General features: G+C 49.1%; 1 protein-coding gene and 1 long non-coding RNA gene across 3 annotated transcripts in view; one reads left to right on the top strand and one right to left on the bottom strand.

Annotated features, from left to right (window-relative positions):
- The window catches only part of Ddx31 (DEAD-box helicase 31), a 68,529-nt gene extending 52,508 nt beyond the window's left edge, over nucleotides 1-16,021 (top strand). For both annotated transcript variants that reach the window (XM_006983368.4, XM_042275028.2), the window contains 2 exons: nucleotides 2,538-2,703; nucleotides 15,447-16,021. In XM_006983368.4, the coding sequence (XP_006983430.2) occupies nucleotides 2,538-2,703; nucleotides 15,447-15,615 (335 nt within the window). In that variant the 3' untranslated portion in view covers nucleotides 15,616-16,021. The remainder of the gene's footprint in view (nucleotides 1-2,537; nucleotides 2,704-15,446) is intronic.
- Nucleotides 3,222-6,086, bottom strand: LOC121828608 (uncharacterized). The gene is made up of 3 exons (XR_013050424.1): nucleotides 5,922-6,086; nucleotides 5,351-5,484; nucleotides 3,222-3,488 (listed from the first exon to the last, which is right to left on the bottom strand). It is a non-coding gene; the product is annotated as an uncharacterized LOC121828608 (long non-coding RNA).
- Nucleotides 16,022-19,956: the final 3,935 nt, after the last annotated feature.

Raw genomic sequence — 19,956 nt, 5'->3', positions numbered from 1 at the left:
CATTTACCTCCTCACCTCCTCAGTGGAAAGGCATTGGCTGGGCACATTGCCAGGTGCTTTGTCTTTTAAGAGAGCCATAACAAGGCATTCTTTTCTCATGTCCTTTGGATAATTGGTATAGGTATGTATACCTTCGTGGTGGACTAGATAGGGCTTGTGATGTGGGCGGGAGGAGTGTTTCCAGCCTGCAGTATTGTTCCTTTGCCACCTTCTCCTAGGAGTGATCTGTATGACATTCCCATTCCTGATCCAGATGCCCATGAATAAAAAAGGGCAAGGTGTCCAAGTGGATTATTTTAGACAGATTCCCTCTAATTCATACACCTTAAATAGCTCCCTGGAAATAAGAGCCGGCAACTAAAATGCTCAACTTTCATTGCCTGTAGCTCCATCCGTCACCCCGAATAAACGTCTCCTTTCAGTTCTCCACTTTCTGCTGTGCTGGTCCCACAGCCCTATTCCTTCTGTACATTCTAGACACTGCCAGCTTGAACCACTTCCTGCCCCTGCTGTCTCAGAGTTAGCCAAACATGGAAGTCTATGCACGTGTGCAAGGACAGCCAGCTGTCTCTGTCCCAGTGACACTAAACCTGGAGGACACTAAGGTTTAGTTAAATATGCAGTGTGAAATGCTGCCTGGGCCCATGTCTGGGTATAAACATTTCCTGCCATTGCTCAGCAGCTTGTTATCCCTGTAAAGATTCTAGCTGGGCACCTACATCTCTTGGGACAGATATATATCTGTTTTCTTGCTTCCTGGAAGTGTGTGCTATGGAGGAGGAGGGTTGTGAGCCAGGCAGAGACCCAGGGCTCAGCTGCTTATGTGGAACAGTGGCAGGAAGTGAGATATGGGCTGACTTTGGGGTGGCCTGGACTCTTGGATTAGCTTGGCTCGGTGGGATGTTTTAGACCAGAGGTAAGTGTTGGGATTGGGCGAAGAAAGGGAAGTAGAGGAGTCAGGTCTTGGTGGTCACTGCAATGCCAGTGAGTTCCTCTCTGAGAATGTGAGTAACTGTGGGTGGGGCCCGTGTCGGAACCCTCCAGACAACGCAGACCATTTGAAGTGTTAAAGATGCTCTTTGAAAAAGCTGGTCCCTGGTTATTGGAAGGGAAGTGAACACAGATTTAAGAGAGAGGTGCAGAGTAGTTGCTGTGCTTATTATTTCTCATCGATTGGGAAAAGGAGTTCACTTTGCTCAGTAAATAGAGCTTTGATGGATTCCCAGGATCCTTCCAGGAGCTGATCTGCTAAAATGACACTTTTTATTACTGTTCATAAACGGCAATCTCCAGGTGCTGCTGGGATATTACACTTAAGCTGTGGGCAAACTTGCCAGTCCAGTGGCTCAACCACCCAGGTGAGGGAGGCTGGTGCTTGATGCCTCTTTCCTCAGAGGTCCAGGGCTGGTGCCAGCCCTCCTGGTAGAGGAGTTGGGTGTGGCACTCAAAGAGCAGTGGTGGGCAGAGTACATTGCAGATTGTCCCTCTGCTGGAGAGGGAGACAGCACGTTCACTTTCTCTGGGATATTCAGGGAGCCGGACAGAGGAGAGTCTGTCCCCAGGGGGCCGTCTGGGTAAAGCACAGGGGCCCAGCCAAAGCTCCAGCACTTAGGAATGGAGTCCAGATCATCTCTAGCTGCAGCTGGGGTCTAGAACAAGGAACCCATTCCTTCTAACTTCAAATTGGGGCTGCAGCTCTGTAACTGGGCTCTCCAGCCTGGTAGCGGGTACCCAGGTCAACTGTTACCTGCACTATTTTAGTTTTTACGATATCCTTTCTCCTTGGCATGATTGTGTGCATTAACTATTCAAAAATAACTGATTTTTTTTCTCTAATAAATATCTAAGAATTTTCATAAGAAAATGTTGGTCACAGATTGAATGAAGAAACTAAGTGATCAACATTTTCTACATGCTACATGCCAGGCACTGTTGTAGGCTTGAGACTGTGTGTGTGTGTGTGTGTGTGTGTGTGTGTGTGTGTGTGTGTGTGTGTGTGTGTGTGTGACAAAAGAGAAAACAGGCCCTGCCCTGTTGGACTGTTGCCAACTCCTCAGTAAAAACACATGTTAGAGGATTTTTGAGTAAGTTTGGCTGTAATTTTTTGTTTGGATTTTTTTTAACTTTTGTTGTTGTTTTTTTTTTTTTTTAACTTTTTTTTTTTTTTAACTTTTGTTGTTTTGATTAGGTATATGCATGTGTATCTGTGTGTGGTATGCATAAGTGAGTGCAGTTGCCTAGGGAGGCATCAGATCCCTTCAGAGCTGGGGTTACAGGCTATTAGGAGCTGTCCGATGTGGGCTCTGGGAACCAAACTCAGGCCCTCTGCAGGAACGGTCCGTCTCCTTAATCAGTGAGCATCTCCCCAGCCCTTTAGAGATTTTAAGAACATACACAAGTGTGGCTTCAGGTTACCTGTGTTGTAATTGTCCTGGTTCTGTTCTCTTTCTTGGCAAGGTAAAGGAGGGTAGCATAGGGGTGGGTAGCCTTGAGACTTCAGAACCCCTAACTTTCTTTCCCCTCCCCCTTTCTTCTAGCTCTGCAGTCCTTCATCCGAGCCTATGCCACCTACCCTAGGGAGCTGAAGCCTATCTTCCATGTCAGGTCGCTACACCTTGGGCATGTGGCTAAGAGCTTTGGGCTAAGAGATGCTCCTAGAAACCTCGGTGTCTCCGCTGTGAAGAAGAAGGCAAGCTTGAAAAGGTAAGATGGGAGTTAGACTGTGCAGAGCCTGTTTACATAAGCTGGCAAGGTCACCTGGAAGGCTGATGCCAGCTCTTCTGTCGTGTGTGTGTGTGTGTGTGTGTGTGTGTGTGTGTGTGTGTCAGAGAGACAGAGAGAGGGTGTACTCGTGTCTGCTTGTCTCAAAATACAGAAGCACTTGGAACAAGGGGGAAAATGCCTAATCCTGCAAAAAATTCAGTTGGACGCAAATGTAGTGGGGATTACTGAGCAGAAAGACGGGTCTGTTGAGTTGTCTTTTTGTCCCAATAGAGTAACTCAGGAGGCCTCTGTCTGGTGTGTTCCATATCATTAGCTCTGGTGGCAATCTTGGTCCTTGTGAGCTCTGGAGTGGGATGGGGCTGAGATTTAGAAGAGCTGCCTCTACCCAAACTGCAGCTGTCTGTGGTGCTGATGCACCTTGGTGCTGAGTCGTACAGAGGCAAAAGCCAGACGCTTCCCCTTCCCCCAGAAAACACACATCTGGGTGCAAGATTGGTCTGTCCAAAGGATCCTTGTAAAAGGAATCTCAGGGTGAGGTCAGTTGTCCTGAGTCCCTGCAGTCAGGGACTAAGCTTGTCCCTGAGTCTAACCCCACAGTGCTGTTAATACTTGCTCTCAAACTGTCTGTATGGTCTCCTTTCTCTCCTTAAGGAATGATATTCTTTCAGCAGCAGCAGGCCCAGCTTCACACCATAGCCAGAGCCCTGGAGACCCTGAGAGTGCTCTGTAGGGGGTCTTGAGGTAGGGGCACCTCATTGGGTGACCTGTATGGGAAAACACAGTGAATAAGTACGTGTTGGAGTATAGAGACTTTTCTTCCCTTACCCAGGTTTTGGTGTAGACTCCTTGAATGCTCTGGGTACCTACAGCACAATAATAGTTGCAGATGCTACCATATTCCTGCCCTGACATGGAGGTTAGGCAGCCTTGTGCTTTGGGGCTGTTCCCACGAAGTCTGTCCTGCTCTTTTCACCGGGAAGCACACACTGCCTCACTAGCTTGGTTAATCAGCACCTGGCTTCAGAGGGCTGAGAGGCTGCCCAGCGTAGGATAGTGGTCTCAGAGTCGGGGGACCCAGACTTCACTTCCAGCTCCCATCTCATGGGGTCCTGGGAAGTAAATGACTTAGTGGCAGCATTGACCTTACCTTGAGAAGCCACTAGGGAGAGAGCGACTGCCACCTCATGTCTCAGCTGACCCTAGCAAGCAGATGGGCACCAAGACCACTATACCCCTGTGAGCCGCTGATTGAACAGGGCTTTATTCAGGGAAGAATGGGCTGATTAGCTGCTAAAGAGCATGTAAGATGGTATGGGGCGGCCTTTGATGTCTGGCTGGCGCAGCAGGGAGCCAGGCAGTGAGTGACAGCAGTGTGTCACAGGATTACTCTGGGTGGCTATACGGCTTTATGTTCTTACCATGTCACCACTCTGGAACAGCCTTTTCTGTTGTTAGGCCTTTCTTCTGAAGGCCTTTCTCACCATGCACCCCGCCCCTGACTTTCTAACACAGACGGGCACTGGAGAGACAGTGGGTACCTTTTTGTATTTGGGAACGTGTCGTCACTCCTGGAAGAGGATGATTTTGCAGCTAATCTGCGCATGAACCGTTTAATTGTGGCCAGGGTGAGTGGCAGAGAGAACCTGACAGATTGTCCGTACTTTTCTGTCAGGACTCAAGCAAATGCCAGTTGCTGCTTTTTGAGGACTGGAAAGAAAAGTCCATTAAACCCTATAAGGTACAAAGAATTGGGCCTGCTGTGGCCATGATTATTGTTCTGAGTTGAACGTCCTCTCTGAAATCTGCCTGTCAAGAAAGAGAACGGGTTCCTTCTGTCACGTGCAGATGAGTGCAGTAGTGGCACCAGGTCCTCAAGGGCTCTGCTCCCAACTTTTGGTTTTCACTGCCAGAAGGAATAATTACAGGCTGTGCACAGACCATGGTGTCTGCTAGCGAAGTCCAGCCGGCTGCGGCGAGCCTGTCATCCTCACACAGGAAACTTGGGTGCTGGTCAAGGCTGGTCAGGGCACTCCTGTGCAGTAGCAAAGGGATTTTGTCTTTTGTGTACACAACCTCTCTCCTTTTACACAGCCACTTTTCAGAACAAGAAAATAAGTAACATCTCCAATGAAATCTCAATATTCAGGTCTCTGTCAGCTTCCCCACCCTCAATTCTGAGAGGGAACAGTAAACATCTCTCTACACATGGGAATACAGTCATAGTCACAAAACCTTTTCTGGCACCTACACACAAACCTGTCAAAACAGCCCCCACCCCAAACATCCACATGTACATGTATACAGGTGCTGTTGGTAAAATATTGAATGGCCCCTCAGCAACATTCCTCACAAAAACAGCAGTTCCCAGGAAGCAAAACTGGTAACATAGTCCTCTAAAATTGCCATCTTCCCTGGAGACATGGGGACCGGGGCCTATCTGCTGTGCAAGGACAGTTGGACTACTGGCCAGGGTGTTTGTCTAGGTACACACGAGTGAGGTGAGTCCAGGGACATGCATTGTTAGGACCATGATTCCTTCTCACTTGGTGGGAAATGGTTCCAAAATAACAAAGCTGGTGTCACTGACAGTGTGGGAATGTGAATGTGCAGTTTCTAAATCACCCACCTTGTGTGAATTATTCCATACACTCAGCACCACTTTCCCAAGACAGTTCTCCAGCTTCTGCTGTCCCCTCCAGTGTGGTCATCAGTGATAGCATCATCAGAATCCAATCTCTGCCCCTGCTCTCTGCTCACCTCCTTTAAAATTAATAGAGGGATGGCAATCTCAGTTGTTAACTGTTCTTAAGTGATTTTATTTTACCTAGTAGTTTCCATTTTTTCAAACCAAGTAAGCATTCTAGATGTGGTAAGGTAAGATTCCTAGATGTGGCGGTGCTTGGTTGGGGAGAAGAGCTTGCTGAGGGCTGGCTCTGCCGGACCAGACCAGCACAGCCAAACATTTAACCTCCACACTTCTAAAGCCCTACAAGTCTTTCAGTTCTCAAAATAAGTAAACATCCTTATGGAAATCACACACGGCAGGCAATTCCTTGTAGAGAGACTTGCCCCTACCTGAATCAGCACAAATGCCTCGTCCCTAGAGCTCACAACAGAGACCTTGCAAGCTCTGGCGTGGGGGCACAACAGCCTTCACTGTGCCAGTGTGTCATTGTAAACATCCAGTAAATGCTCACCCTGTGCTACTGTGTGGGAGCTTGAGACGTTGGTTCTGTGTGTTCCCATTAGCTGTCTTCCTTGCCCCCCCCCCCCTTGCCTCCTAAGTGTGTCCGAGTGTCACACTGCAGGTTAGCTAAGTCACTTGCAGGCTTGTGTGCCTTTAGGCAAGCAACGGCCTCTCTGTACCTCAGTTCATCTGCCTCCTGAAGGCAGTCACTTGGGCTTCATGGTGTCATAGTAGACACAAATACTTAGCTACTATGACGCTGGCCTTTGACTGTCTAGCCCTTCTGCTGGCCTCCAGTATCAGAGTAGTTCTGGGACTGAGGACCGGAGTATGTGTGGAAGTAGCTGCAACCTTCCAGCACTCTGGAACAACCTTGAAAGCAGAATCAGGTCCCCTGAAGATGAGCACTAAGAAGCTGCAGCTGCATCACCCTGGGAAGCAATATCCTCATCATTAGGAGCAGCTTGCTGCCAATTTTTACGTGGCATTTACAACCTCCCTAATATCACTTAATTAGCTGAAGGAAAACCTGGAATCCTGCCCACTGTGAAATTTTTCTCAATTTCTTTGAGCCAGTTATTCTACAAAAAACAGATTGGCCAAATGTGAGATGAGAGCCTGGGCACAGCCGCACTTGGAAGCACAAGGCTTTCTCCATGTGTGTCTGCTGCACCTGAGTTGGTGCTCTCCTGGTCCATCCTGTAACACACAGCCTTGGTCCCTTGGGTCTCCTTAACTCCATCTCTTCCCTTGACTTCCAGAACTCTGTGTTCATGAAGATGGACTCTTGGCTGCTGACTTCTGAGCTCCTGGATGCTCTCTTTCCATGCCCCTGTGCCACTGCTGTGCAGGCAGCCCACTCATACTCTTTAACCAGCCCTGGCTTAGAACCTTTTTGGTGACATCCTGTTGCTTAGTGCCTGCTTCCCTAATGGGTCCTGGTGGCCTCTCAGCCTCAACTGACATCCTGCTTTCACTCTGAACACCTAGGCCTGAGCCTGGCCTGGGCTCTCCCCCTCTCCTCTCAGACCCACTGGAGCAGATAGATGTCCTCACTTGTTCTGACACAGTGATACAGTCATACTTATGTGTGGGATGTGTGTGTGGCTGATGTCTTTTGAAGTGCCTCAACAGAAACCCCATCAGGTTCATGTTCACTGTGCGCCCAACAGGCACACGATAGGTACAAAGGAAATACTTTGGATTTAATGAGTGGAATCATTCTGGAACTCTGAGGGAAGAGAAAAGGAATTGTTCTACTATGAAGGGAGGTGAACTAGGTCATTATTTAGTGAACTGTGAAGATGACCAACCCTACCTGGAGGAGCCATTTTTCAGAGCTCTGTATGTCAGGTGGCAGCCCTTCTATGTGGAGAAGAGTGAGACTAGACTACCTCATTATTGTATAAAGTCTCCAGCAAAATCAGCCTGGCTCAGCTTCCCCTCTGTCTCTCTGGCTTCCCCGGTGAGAATGTGGAAGAGAGCAGGCTTCCATCACTGTCTTCTACCCATTCATCTAAAGCCAGAACTCAGTCTTACTTGAGGACCAGAGAGAAGTAAGACCACCAGCAAGAGCTGTGGAGACAGCTGGACATGGATGGGACAACAGAATTTATTTCTAAAGTCTGCTGAGGAGTACTGTGAAAACCAGGTGTCCAGGTCCCACCCTAAAGACCACAGTTCAGTCACAGAGAGTGACATAGAGGTGACTACAGACTTGACTTGGGGACTGGAAAGGGTGCCCTTAGTGTCTTTGCCACAGAACTGGGAGGAAAGGGCCTTTAGCTAGGCAGTAATCTTGAAGTCATCAAGAAGGTGATTGAGAGGCTGGGGAGGTGACTCATCAGTTAAGAGCACTTGTTGCTCTTTCAGAAGACCCAGGTTCAATTCCTAGCACCCACATGGCAGCTCACAACTGTCTGTAGTTCCAGTTCCAGGGGATCTGAAACCCAAGGCCAAACACTAATGCACATACAATTGAAAAAGAAGAAGAAAGTGGCTAAATGAGTGACTGGGTTCTTCTAGACAGAACTCTAACTGCACAGGGCACTGAGCCTACCTGTCAGAAGCTCACAGTATGTTCACAGGCCTGTCCAAATGGACTGCCCATGTGGGCCCTCCTCTCTACAGCTCTAGTACTGTCTACCCTGCTGCCCTGGACTCTGGGGTAATTATGGTTCTGCACACACAACCTTTACATCTGCCCTTTTGTTTCTACCACTATTTTTTTTTTAATCTGGCATTGTGCAATTACCAGCTTTCTGCCTCCTTGTGGAACAAACTCACCCTCATCCCCACCGGCTAATGAGGCGATTAGAGGGAATTCACAGTGACCTTGAGCTTCCTCCACACCTGAGTCACCTGCAGACAGCAGGAGCCATCGGACATGCTTTCTGTCACACAGTTCGGGCGATAACAAAGAACAGGAGCCCAGGCAGCCTCTCCTGGGAGGGTATTGGAGATGGTAATGTTTGCTACTAGAGTCATCCAAGCACTGGAATTAGAAGCTGGCCCTGCAAACTGGCCACACCAGACAAGGCAGCATGCATGCTACAGGAGAGTACCTAGCTCCTGTCATTTGGAAAGTCAAGAAAGAACATGGTAGCCGCTAGCTCTCCCCTGCTACCCACAGTTTAGTTTTTCTCACCCCAAAACCCCTCCTGTGAGACCTGATTTCTCTTAAGCGGGCCCTACTCCTGCTGAGCCACCTCTGAAGTGGGGGTGGGGTGGGGTCATACTCCAGCCTACCCTCCATCTATTCTCTAGATACCAAGGCCTTCCCCTCTGGTTTTGACCCGTGTGAAATGTCTCCAAGTCTTTTTCAAATGTTGCCTTTATTCTGGCCCTGAACTCTTACAAGTAGCAGTCCAAAAACAGGATTAGCTTGTTGACCATCGAGAAGAGGCGTGCTGCTGGGTGCAGTGGCTGGGAAGAGGCTGTGAGTTCAAGGACAGCCAGGGCTATGCAGAGAGGCCCTGTTTCAAAAAGCTGAAGGGGCGGAGGGGCATTGAGAAGCAGCCTCTGACATCACCAGTGTGCCATACCCAGCATGTGAAATGTGAGTTGTTTGACAGCAGCTGGTCATCTCTCCAGAGGACGCATGCTCTCTGCCAAGCTGGTTCTCTCATGTACATTATCCTATGGAGATCCCCCAGACACTGTGACCAAATGAGAAACTAGAGCTCAGGCTAAGCTACTCCCCTCTCTGTATCCTTACGTGTTCTGCTGGAGTGTCGATTGTTTCTAGAGTCATCTTGTAACAAGTACATAACCCTGTAAAGGGGACTATACTATGTGTATATGCGCATAGTATATGTGTGTATGTGTGTGTGTATGTGCGCGCGTGCGCTAAAGTATGCATGTGGAGATCAGAAGACATCTCCGTGATGTTGGTTCTCTCCTTCCACTGTGTATGGGTTCAGGGCATACCTGATCAGATCCAGGTCAGCAGGCTTTCATGGCAAGCGCCTTTGCCCAGGAAGCCATCTTTCTAGCCCAAGGGGGTTTTTGTTTTATGTGAGGAGATCATTCTTTGTGTAACTAAAGAAATGGACTTAGGGCAGGAGACAAGGTTGTATGTAGAAGAACGGAGTTTCACACCATCTAAGTGTTGAGCCCTAGGGTGGGATTTATGGCTCTGCTTGTGGGGTAGCCGACAGCAGGCTTGTAAAGAGATACTTGTGGTAAGTTCTGGCTCTGCAGTGGTGTCAGTTTCTCTGGGTGCAGAGGTAGGAAGTGCCATACAAAAAAGCCCTGGTTCTGGAGTTGGCCCTTCCTGAGTAGTCCCAGCCTTGGTGACAGCCTCTGTAAAGTGGGAAGGGCAGGAGGTTGTCACCTAGTGTGTGGGATTGTGAGCGCCTGGCCTCCAGTGCAGTGTAAAGTGGCCAGAAAAGGCTTGTTTCTCTTCCCCCATCCCACTCCTGATCCACCCTGGCCTGGCCTTCCTCTTTGTTTGAACACCTTCTGATGATTTGTGTGGCCTGTACTTTAGTAAAAGCACTATGTTTCAGCAGCTTGCCACTTTCAGGGATGCCCACTCCATAGTGGCCCCAGCACACCGTTAGAGTTCCCAAAAATAGGCCAAGGTTTCCACCAGTGGCTCTCTCTGAGACTCCAATGCTGTGTATGTACCATTTGCATATAGAAACATGAGGTATTATTTCTCATTCTGACTAGAAATAATGCCTAATATAAATACTTTGTTTTTTACTTATCTAACATGCATTAAAAAAATGGAATCACAAAAAGAAAAAGAAAGAAGGAAGGAAGGGAGAAAGGAAGAAAGGAAGAAAGAAAGATGGATGAGGTGCTGGTGTCACCAGTCAGATATCAGATGGTGGCCCGTTATCTCTTCCCCCTTCCACTTCCCCATATTATTTCTACTAATAGTCAACACTTATTCATCTGGTTCATGAGAACCATTCCCACATACAGTAGAGACTACCTAACACAGGTGCCCGGGCGGGCACTTCTGGTGGTATAGCTCATGGTAAGTGTCGTAGGAACTGTGACTCAGTGTCCACTCACAGCCAGGCACTGGCCCTCTGCCATGAGTGATCTGCTTTCATGCTCTTGTGGCTGCAGATGAGGCTGCCTGAAGCCACACTGCTGTCAGCATGGTGGAGCTGGAATCCAACTAGGCCTTTCAAGTCCAGGTCAGATCTGACCAGCTTGGCTAGATGATTGCACACAAAAGAGTTCCTTTCCCCTTTCAGGGTCAGGGCCTCATAACTGTCCTTGAAGATCACCTGAACCCGTCCTTTTGATCCTATAGAGAATTGTGGGTATGCCGTCATCTCTCTGTAAATGTGATAAGTAGACTTAGAGTATCACCCAGGTCACAGACATGTGTTAGACAGGAGAGGCCCAGAGGGCTGAGCCCTGGATGTGGGCCCAAGATTCTGCCCCAAACAGCTTAATTTTGGTATTCCCAGAATCTCACCATAGCAGTTTTTCATATGCTTAATCCATAACATTTTTACGGAGGACTGAAATAACACCATTACTCTTCCATGCTGCTGCTGCTTGTTCCCTATGCTCAGGCCCTTTCTGAACTTGTGGCTGACTTCAGGTTGTCAGCTAGGTGAGTGCCAGAGCTGGGGTTCCGACCACTGCCAGCAGGCTCTTCCCCTCTGCCCGCTCCTCAGCCTGGCCACCTGGGCTAAGGAAGTCCCTACCACTGAAGGGTTCTGGTGCAGCTCTTGCCTGAGTCACCAGGTAGGAGCTCTGTCCTCTCCCACATGGAGCACGAGTCCTACTGTCTGCAGACATTTACCAGTTCCCCACTTGACACTCCTGACATTGTGCCTGCCCCTAGCCGAGGACTAAGTTCTGTTCAGTTCCTTGATAGCCTTATTCTCTGATGAATGCCAAATGTTCATGTGTCTTAGTTAGATTTCTATTGCTGTGATAAATACTGTGAGCAAAAGCAACTTGGAGAGGAAAGGGTTTATTTCAGCTCACAGCTTGTAGTCCATCTCTAAGGGGTGTCAGAGCAGGAACAAGGAGGGAATCTAGAGTCAAGAAGTGAAGCAGAAACCATGAAGGGGGCTGCTTACTGACTGGCTTCTCATACCACCCAGGGTCACCTGCCTGGGGTGGCATCACCCACAGCGAGCTGGCCCTTCCCACATCAATCATTAATCAAGAAATTGCCCCACAGGCCAATCTGTATGGAAGCATGTTCTTGATTGAGTGAGGTTCCCTCTTCCCAGGTGACTGCATCCTTCATCAGGCTGACAAGACAGTAGCCAGCACACCGTGCGTATGTAGGACTGACTTCTGCTATTGTGTCTGCTGTTGCGGTGCCCGCTAAGACAGAGACTGAACTTAGCTGGGTCCTGAGACTCAAAGATGCACCCTTGAGTGGCCAGCCTGCCACCAACATCTCTGCCCAAACAGTTATGTCGCCTTTCCTTGCCATCAGGTCGGATGTTAGGTGGCATGCCCCTTCAGGAAGGCACTCCCTTCTCTTCCTGTCATCTGAAAGCCAACAGAATCCTTGATGATTTACGGCCATTTCCTCCCCAAGTTAGCCAGGCACAATGGAGAAACTTACAGTCAGCCAGAGGTCATCACTGCCTTCTGAATTGTATACATACGCTCAGAATCTTCTAGATTAGAAAGCAGTTGGAAGGGAAAAATTGATCCTTTGAGCTATCTTAATTGCAGTACAATAGCAGAAGGCCAGAAGGCAGTGGAGTTTTCATAAGTAGAAATCAAATTACAGTTTGTTTCCTATAAAGAGGATATGCTGATTTCCCCCCTCATTATTAAAGGAATACATACCCATTTTAAAAACTAGAAAGTAGAAGCCAGAAGTTACTCAGAAATTCACAGTCTAAGATTAGCTTGGATTTACTGTTGAATGTTATGGGTGATTCTTGAGAAGAAATAGTTGCCTTAAGGCATCGTAAAACCAAGATGGAGTTCAAGTAGTATCCATCAATAAGAAGGTATGTTTGAGTGGTTTTAGAATCTTATAAAGACTTTGCTGTGTGTGGCCCTAAAGCTATTTAAAAAATAAAATAATAATAATAATAATAATAATAATAGATTTAAAACATGTCTTTTCCTGTCCTTAGCCAGGCGTGATGGTGCACACCTTTAATCCCAGCACTCAAGAGGCAGAGGCAGGCGGATCTCTGTGAGTTCAAGGCCAGCCTGGTCTACAGAATGAGTTTCAGGACAGCCAAGGCTCTATTACACAGAGAAACCCTGGCTCAAAAAATAAATAAAAGAATGAATGAATGAAAATAATAAGTTCTGTTCTACAAAAGAACGGTGTGAGCAAAGCTATGGGCTCCATTGCTGTTTGCCCAGGAGACTGACTGCTGAGTTTGCAGATGACATTGAGAGCACTGTGCAGTCCTCCTTCAGGGGTCTTGGTGGCAGTGATTACCAGTTAGGTTGACTGCCTTACTAGCAGTAAGTGGCATCTGCCTGTCCTGCTGAATAATCCAGCCTGGAGAACAGGGTCTTCAGCCTTCACTGTGAGGGAGTTCCCTGCAGTTAGATAAACTGGTCTGTTGCTTGGTAACCACAAGATTTCCACAGTGGAGGCCTGAGTCAGAGGGTCCAGGTATTAGGAGGGCTAGAAAGTTGGCAGAATTCTGGGAGAACGGCAGCTTGTCAGTAGGCATGAATGCCGGATGCATGCTTGGGTTTAGAGGGGTTCACCTTCCCATCTGTACTGTACTTTCTCAGCTGTGGGCCTAAGAACAAAGGAGGAAATTGGGAGCTGGCTGTGGGCGAAGTGCATCTTGTTGGCATCCTTTTGCGACAGCACTGAGGCCCTGCAGGGGTGTCTACCTACGAGTGGCCTGAGTTGGAATGTGTAGCAGCTTGTGTGCTGCTGGGTTTGCATGAGATGTCTAAAAGGTGTGACGAGGAACATGAGTGGGATAACCTCTGCCTGTGAAGCATCACTGCCACCAAGCCACACTTTCCAGAGTCGGTCTGGCAGTGTGGCCCCAGGGCTTACCTCCCACCCAGCTCTCTGTCTGTGGACCGATGTGTCCTAGGGCATTGCAAGGGGCCCTTGTGGGAGGTGTTGTCTATGGAGGTGTCTGCATTGGGCAGCTGAAGGCGTGGGTATGATGCTCTGTGCTGCTTCCCACAGCCTGCACCTGCTCTGTAGATAGTTAAGGTATCAGTCACCAGATGAGACTCTGGTTACTGTTGTCTGCAGTGATGGCAGGAGCATGCACTTTTGCTGGGGAGAATATTTTGACTGAAATTTTGCGTATCTTGAAACTCAGGTTGTTATATTTAAAATGATACACATTGTGAGCACCTCCTTCAAACAAGAGGGAAGAGAAAGTGTCCTTCCTGTCAGAACCTTTAGCTCTGTCTGTCAGGTAACCTGACTAAAACTAAACTACAAGTGCAGGAAGTTGCGGCCTTTGCTGTGAAACAAGTCAGGGCCCAGCCACCACAGCCTGTCTGTACGCACAGGCCTGGAGCTCAGACCTGACCAGGGACGTAGCAGTCCATATGAGAAGTCCAGGTCAACAGTACTGCTCCTTAGGAAATGGGAGGGCACTGTAAGTAGAACCTGCCTCTGCCTCTACTCCAAGTTGATTCTTCCTCTTGCAAGGAAAACAAAAACAAAAACAAAAACAGGCAGCAGTTTCCAGTCTGCAGGCCTTGGTTTCCCCTCTATAACTCTGATCATGGTTCCCACAGTAGTATCTGGCTGGCTGGTGCTTCAAACCTACATCTACAGCCACATGGCCTTAGCAAGTTCTCACCCTCCAGACCACTGTGCCTACCTGTAAAATGAGGATAATACGAATGCAGGGACTGCTTCCCTGTGTGATGCTAGTGGTCTTGGGCCTTGCCCCAGCATATGTGCTGAATAAACGTCCAACCTTAAATATCATTGCTGACACACCCTTCCCTCAAATTTTTTTTCCTAGCAAGGTTGACTCTTCCTCTTGAAAAAAAAAAAAAAAAAAAAAAAAAAAAAAAAAACAGGACCTTATAACTGCAACCCTGTGCTCTGGGTGGGATTATAAATGGCTTCACCTTCATTATAATGGGATCTTCAACCTTCCTAATAAGGCTCATAGCACAGTGTTGGTTGTGTCTAATTCTTGGATTTTAAAGGACTCCTGTTTATTTTGTCCAGTCTCTGTCTACCACAGCACAGAACATGCTGTCAAGTTAGAGCCAGTGGCCTATTTTGAGCTCCTTATACTGAGTTTTCCTGGGTCACTGTCATGTGGGGTGCTGAAGGACTTGCCAGAAAGCCAGTATGGACTTATTGGTCATTACCTCTGAGTTGGTGTGTTTTATCCTCATGGTTCCATTCTCTCTCTTCAGTATATGATTGAATTTCTACATGTTTCCTATTCTGGTCAAGTGGTGAGACTGCTGTCTTTCCTGAAGTTCCTGGGCTTCCCTACTGAACCTGATATCAGGCTTTGGCACTTTGTGGGTCAAGACCGGGAAGGAGCTTCTTCCTGCCCCCTTCTTCTTCAGAGGTCTGTGTGGCTGCTCAGAAGGCACTCGGGCTTGTGTTTTGCAGGATCAGGGTGTTTTGCACTCTTTAGTGAGTGCTAAGGAGTCTGTGTAGATTCCTGCCTTCTAGTCTGGCCTAGCAGGGCACTGTGCCCACAGTCTGCCCTCAAGGGTTCATCCCTGAGGCCCTGCACATGGAAGCTTTGCTGCTATCTGTTTTGCACTGTCGGGTTTCTGCGGGCTTTCCCATCCGCAGGCAAACTGCTGTCTCGTACAGCTCATTTGCCATCAGAAGGAGAGTGTACACTCCCCCCCCCCATAAAAACAACACAGAACAAAGCCTCACTTTTAAAAATGCCATGATATTTTGCCACCGTTATGAAAATCTGTCAGCACCGTATCTAATCTTCTGGTGCATAGAATATCAAAACAAGTGCTACTGAAGAGATTGCTCTTCTGCTAATACAAAAATGTCAGCCTCCTGGTCTCACAGCCCGCTGCTGTCAGCCTCCTTCCAAATGGGAAAGAAAGAAAAACACTAAAGTCTTCCCCTTTGCTGTTCTGTTCTCAGGCCTGACCCTCGGAGGAAGATCCGGAATAAGCACCACCTTGTGCTCGCTGAAGTCCTGCACTCCGAATACTCAAGTGGGCTGGAGGCTGGCGGCTCCAAGGGTGGCAAGCAAGGCAAACAGCGGGGCTTTCAGGTGGTACCCAGCAAGGCCAGGCCGCGGAGAGAATGAAGCTGCTCCTACATCCAGAAGCTCACCACCAACCAGCCAGCTTCTTTTGGTTTTTAATCTCTCTACAGGACCAGGTCAGGGTAGATCGACAGGCCCTGTGGCTTTAGATTGATGTCCTGTTCTTATCAGGGAAACTTCGTGAACACAGACCTGTTGGAGGAGGAGCCCTGATGGAAACCAGCAGGCAGGAGCCAGTGCTAGACAGTCACCTGCCTTTGCTCTGGCCTCTTGCAAGATTGTGCACAGGGACAGCAAAACATCCTGTGTATCAGCCTGGAAGAGTGTGGCTCCTGGCGAGCTCGCCAGATGAAGCTGCCATACATGTATTGCATGAGTGTTGTCAGATGGAATGTTAAAAACTGGAACTGAACTTGTACAAAAGGATAAAGTGTTTGTTGAATAGCTATTTTCTTAGTGTCTGCATGTTCTGTGAGGAAGGACCGAGAGAGCTTTCGCTTTGGGTCAAAAACACTGCTTTCTTCCATAAGCACAGCATAGTGCCATGTGCATCGCCTCCCCTTTCATGTCCACAGAAGACTAGCTCTCTCTGGGCTAATTGACTGACTGTTGCCTTTTTATTATCTGCCTTTGAAGTCAAAAGGCACTAGCACCCGAGCTCGCCTTTTCCCATCGGAGCCTGTCTTCTCTTCGAGGTCTGAGGTCTTTGTGTTGTGACCTAGACCCAGAACCCCCACACACCATTGTGTTTCTGGGAGGCTTGAAAGAGGACCCCTGGAGCGTATTGATTTCCCAATAAATGTAAGATTTGGACATTACAGAGGACTCAGGAGAGAAAGGGTTAAAAAGCTCAGTGTGCTCTGTTCAGGTTCCTGTGTGCCCAGCCCACCCTGGCCCTCTGAAGCCCTAGGGCAAGTACTGTAGTGCCACTTTGCTCCTCTCCTGAGAGCAGGCAGGGTGGAGGATCAGTTAACACCAACACTAGGGGAAAAAAACCCTGTGCGGGGAGCATGGCCTTGCCAGGACTGGCAGTCGCAGACTCAGAGCCTGCTGGTGATGTTTGTGAGGATGCTCTGCAGCTGCAGCAGGTGTGAACTGACTGGACAAATCGGCCACCTTTCTTTGGGTTTGTAAGGACTCCCGTGCATGCTTTTGAAGGGAAATGAGGACTGAGACTATGAGGAGTCACCCAGCTGTGTGAAAACAGGATTAGTGCCTGTAATCAGGCATGGCCACATAGAAACCTGTGTCTGCCTCCCAGCAACAGGCCCTAACAGCTCAGCCGCAGGGCCGTGAGGCGTGCTGAGACCTTCTAAATGACTGACCCTAAAATTGTAATGTACACGTGTATTTTTCTGACTAGCAAGGGTGTCTTGTTAAAGATGCTGGTGGACTTGGTGCTTAGGTAACAGAGTACCCAGTCATCAGGAGACAGACTTGGCAGATTTAGGGTTAATGTTCTCTCAGTTTAAATAACCTTCAAATGAATCTCTTATGGATCTTGATAGGATGTACATCCCAGGTATCAGATGGACACAATGTTAGCCTAATTCCAGTGTACATAGTCTGATTTTGTGTGTATTTTTAATCATACCTTTTTGTAGGGTCCCGGACTTGGCATTCTCTCAAATCAGCCTGGTTACCATATTAAAGTCTCAGGAGATTCAGACAGCAAAGGGGGTGCTGTGGCTGTAGATGCTTGTTTTGGGGTCCAGAGCCTTCCCCATTTGCAGTCCACTGCTGTCCATCTTGTGAAGAGCCACCACTGGAGGGCAGGGAGCCCTTGAGCAGCTGTCTGCAGTAGACATCATGGTGTCCTCCACTCCCACAGGAGCCGGGGCCAAGCAGAGCCCAGCTGAGGACGGTTCTGAGAGTCAGAGGGCCGCTTTGATTTCTCTCCTCCCTGGCACAGGAGAGAAGGGGCAATGGGCCTCACAGTGCAAGTGAGTCTAAGCTGCCAATGGCTGGGTCCAGCACTTCACAGGCAGCAGAAGCCACTCCCAGCGATGGGAACTTCAGACCTTTGCAGCGACAAGTTTCCCTGATCGAGAAGTGATTAACAGGCCTTTCCTGTTTGCCTCCATGACCATCAAACTTTATCAGTCTGCTAGACCACAGAAAACTATAAAGCCAAGTTGTTGGGGTAGTGCCCCCAATTTAAAAAAAGAAAGAAAGAAAGAAAGGAAAAGAAGCCCAGGTTCCAAAAGCCTCGTAGCTCAGGGCCAGCTAGAAAAGCCAACCTCTTCAAACTTGGTTGCCCCTGCCCTTTGGAGGGAGTCCAGATTTAGAAGAGAGAGTGTGTTTCAGGGCCTGCCTATTGTTTGGTCCATGGGGGTCTCTCATGGTCATTTTTTTTTTTTCTGTTTTAAATGAGGGCACCCAGCCCCTGAGTTAGGAACAGAGAAACCAATTTGGCCTTGTAAATGGATGGGAGACTCAAGCCCACCTCACTGCAGAGGTTGTGGAGTTATTACAGACGGGATGTGCAGGACAATTTAAAATATTGTAATTATAAACTTGTAGGGAAGCCTTGTTCTTCATTAATGTAAGATATGAAATGGCCTCTGCGGTACAAGGACAATTACATAGTCAGAATGTGTCTGCGGTTTACACTGCACTGTGTAAATGTGAGGGTGGCTGCTCCAGCCTGCCTCCTCCACTCTCACAAAATGAAAAGCACACCGCCGCAAGTTGTCCTTTGATAGATTTTTAATATGATTTTAAAGAGTTTTGTTTGGTCTCATTCTTATTCAATGAGATTAATTTAAAGCACTTATCCCCTGGGTTTAAGTCAATCCGTGTAGGATTTGGGCAGGGTTTGTTGCTTGGGGGGTTTTGTTTGCAGGAGGCTATGAGAGACTCCTTTCCCACTTCATTAACCCTGAGTTGGGGACAGTCCCCCCTCACACCCCACCACAGCCAGATCGAGGGATTTACCAACCCGCATTCACATGCAAAAGAACTTGAAAGCCGAGGGGCTCCTTGACTTAATTAGCTGCTGTGCATTTTGCAAAATTAGAATAATACCCCCACCATCCCAGAAAAGAAAAGCCTGGGTGTGAGGATGCTGGGGGGTGGGGAGGAAACAGTAGCCGAACTGGCTGTGGTTGCCGGGAGGAGGGGGGGTTACTTTCTGAATGCGCCCCCTCCCTCCACTGCCAGGTTCTCTCCCAGAACAGTTGGGCCAGAAATGCTGGGAGGTTACTTTTGCTTGCAAGCATCCAAACTTCCCGGCATTTCTTCCATCTTGTTCGGTGTGCTGCAGGTGGTGTGGGGGAGGGCAGCACCTGCGCCCATATCCCGGGAGACCGAACGAGGTCAGGAGGTGACCTTGGCCCTTTGAACGTGATCTGGAGTCTGACTCCCCTGAGATCTCAGAGCCAGAGGCGGGTGGTGTGATCTGCCCCCTACCCAGCTCCTATTTCTCCCAGGGCAAAGGGGATGGGGGGTAGATGACGGATCGGGCAAAGGGGTTGCCTGATGGGGCGTCAAGCTCGCGAAGGCCCGTGGGGTCCTACCAGGCATTAGAGACTATGAGCTGCGGGTAGCCAGAGCGGAGGGCGCCGGGCCGAGGAGGGTGGGGCAACAGGGAGCGGCTTCGGAGTCCATCTGTCTGCCCCGCGCCCGGGCCGGTCACCAGCTGCCGGCGCCCTAGTCTGAGCCAGATGAGTCGGCTCAGTGAGAGCTTCGTGGTCTGCCACGCAGCAGAGGCAGGCCAGGCGCTGGCCTCGCCCGTGGTGCCCGTGTGGAAGCAGGGCGAGTCAGGTGGGGAGGCCAAGAGCTACAGGCTCGCCTCGATGTGGAAACCGGGAGAGCCCTGAAAGTCCAGCCGGGGTCTCCTGGTGTCTCCTGCGTATGACCATAGCACCCAGGAACCGTGGAACAACGGGGCAAGAGGGAGAGAAAACTTTACTTTTTGTGAATGGAAGGAAATGTAGTGAAAGATGCCGAAGTTTCTTATGAAGGAAGGGGTGGGAGAGGGCCTGAGCGGGGACCAACGGACGGTAGCGCGGACAGGCGCCTGGTCATTTGTAAGAAGTTTATTTCCACATTAAAAAAGAGAACCCAAGAGGCCTGGGTGCCCCGGGACCTGGGTGGAAGGGAAGGGGGCTGGGGGGCCCGGATGCATGGGCAAGCCCTCTCGGCCCCTTCCTGCCCCACCCAGGACGGGGAGGGCACAGGCCACAGACTCACTGATTCACGGACACTGTCACGAATAAATAACTTCATATACACTTTGCACACTGTATGTACAGCTCTGCCGCTAGCCCGGGGCTCAGGAAGAATAAAGGAGATGGGAGGGGGAAGCTCCGTACAGCACTCCCACCCTGTCCCGCAGAGGCGCGGGGAGAAGGGTGAACCCGAGGCTGGGGCACCGGAGAG

This window comes from Peromyscus maniculatus, chromosome 4 (assembly GCF_049852395.1).
Source record: "Peromyscus maniculatus bairdii isolate BWxNUB_F1_BW_parent chromosome 4, HU_Pman_BW_mat_3.1, whole genome shotgun sequence".
Classification (NCBI taxonomy): domain Eukaryota; kingdom Metazoa; phylum Chordata; class Mammalia; order Rodentia; family Cricetidae; genus Peromyscus; species Peromyscus maniculatus.
This window is presented reverse-complemented; position numbering and strand designations above follow the sequence as displayed.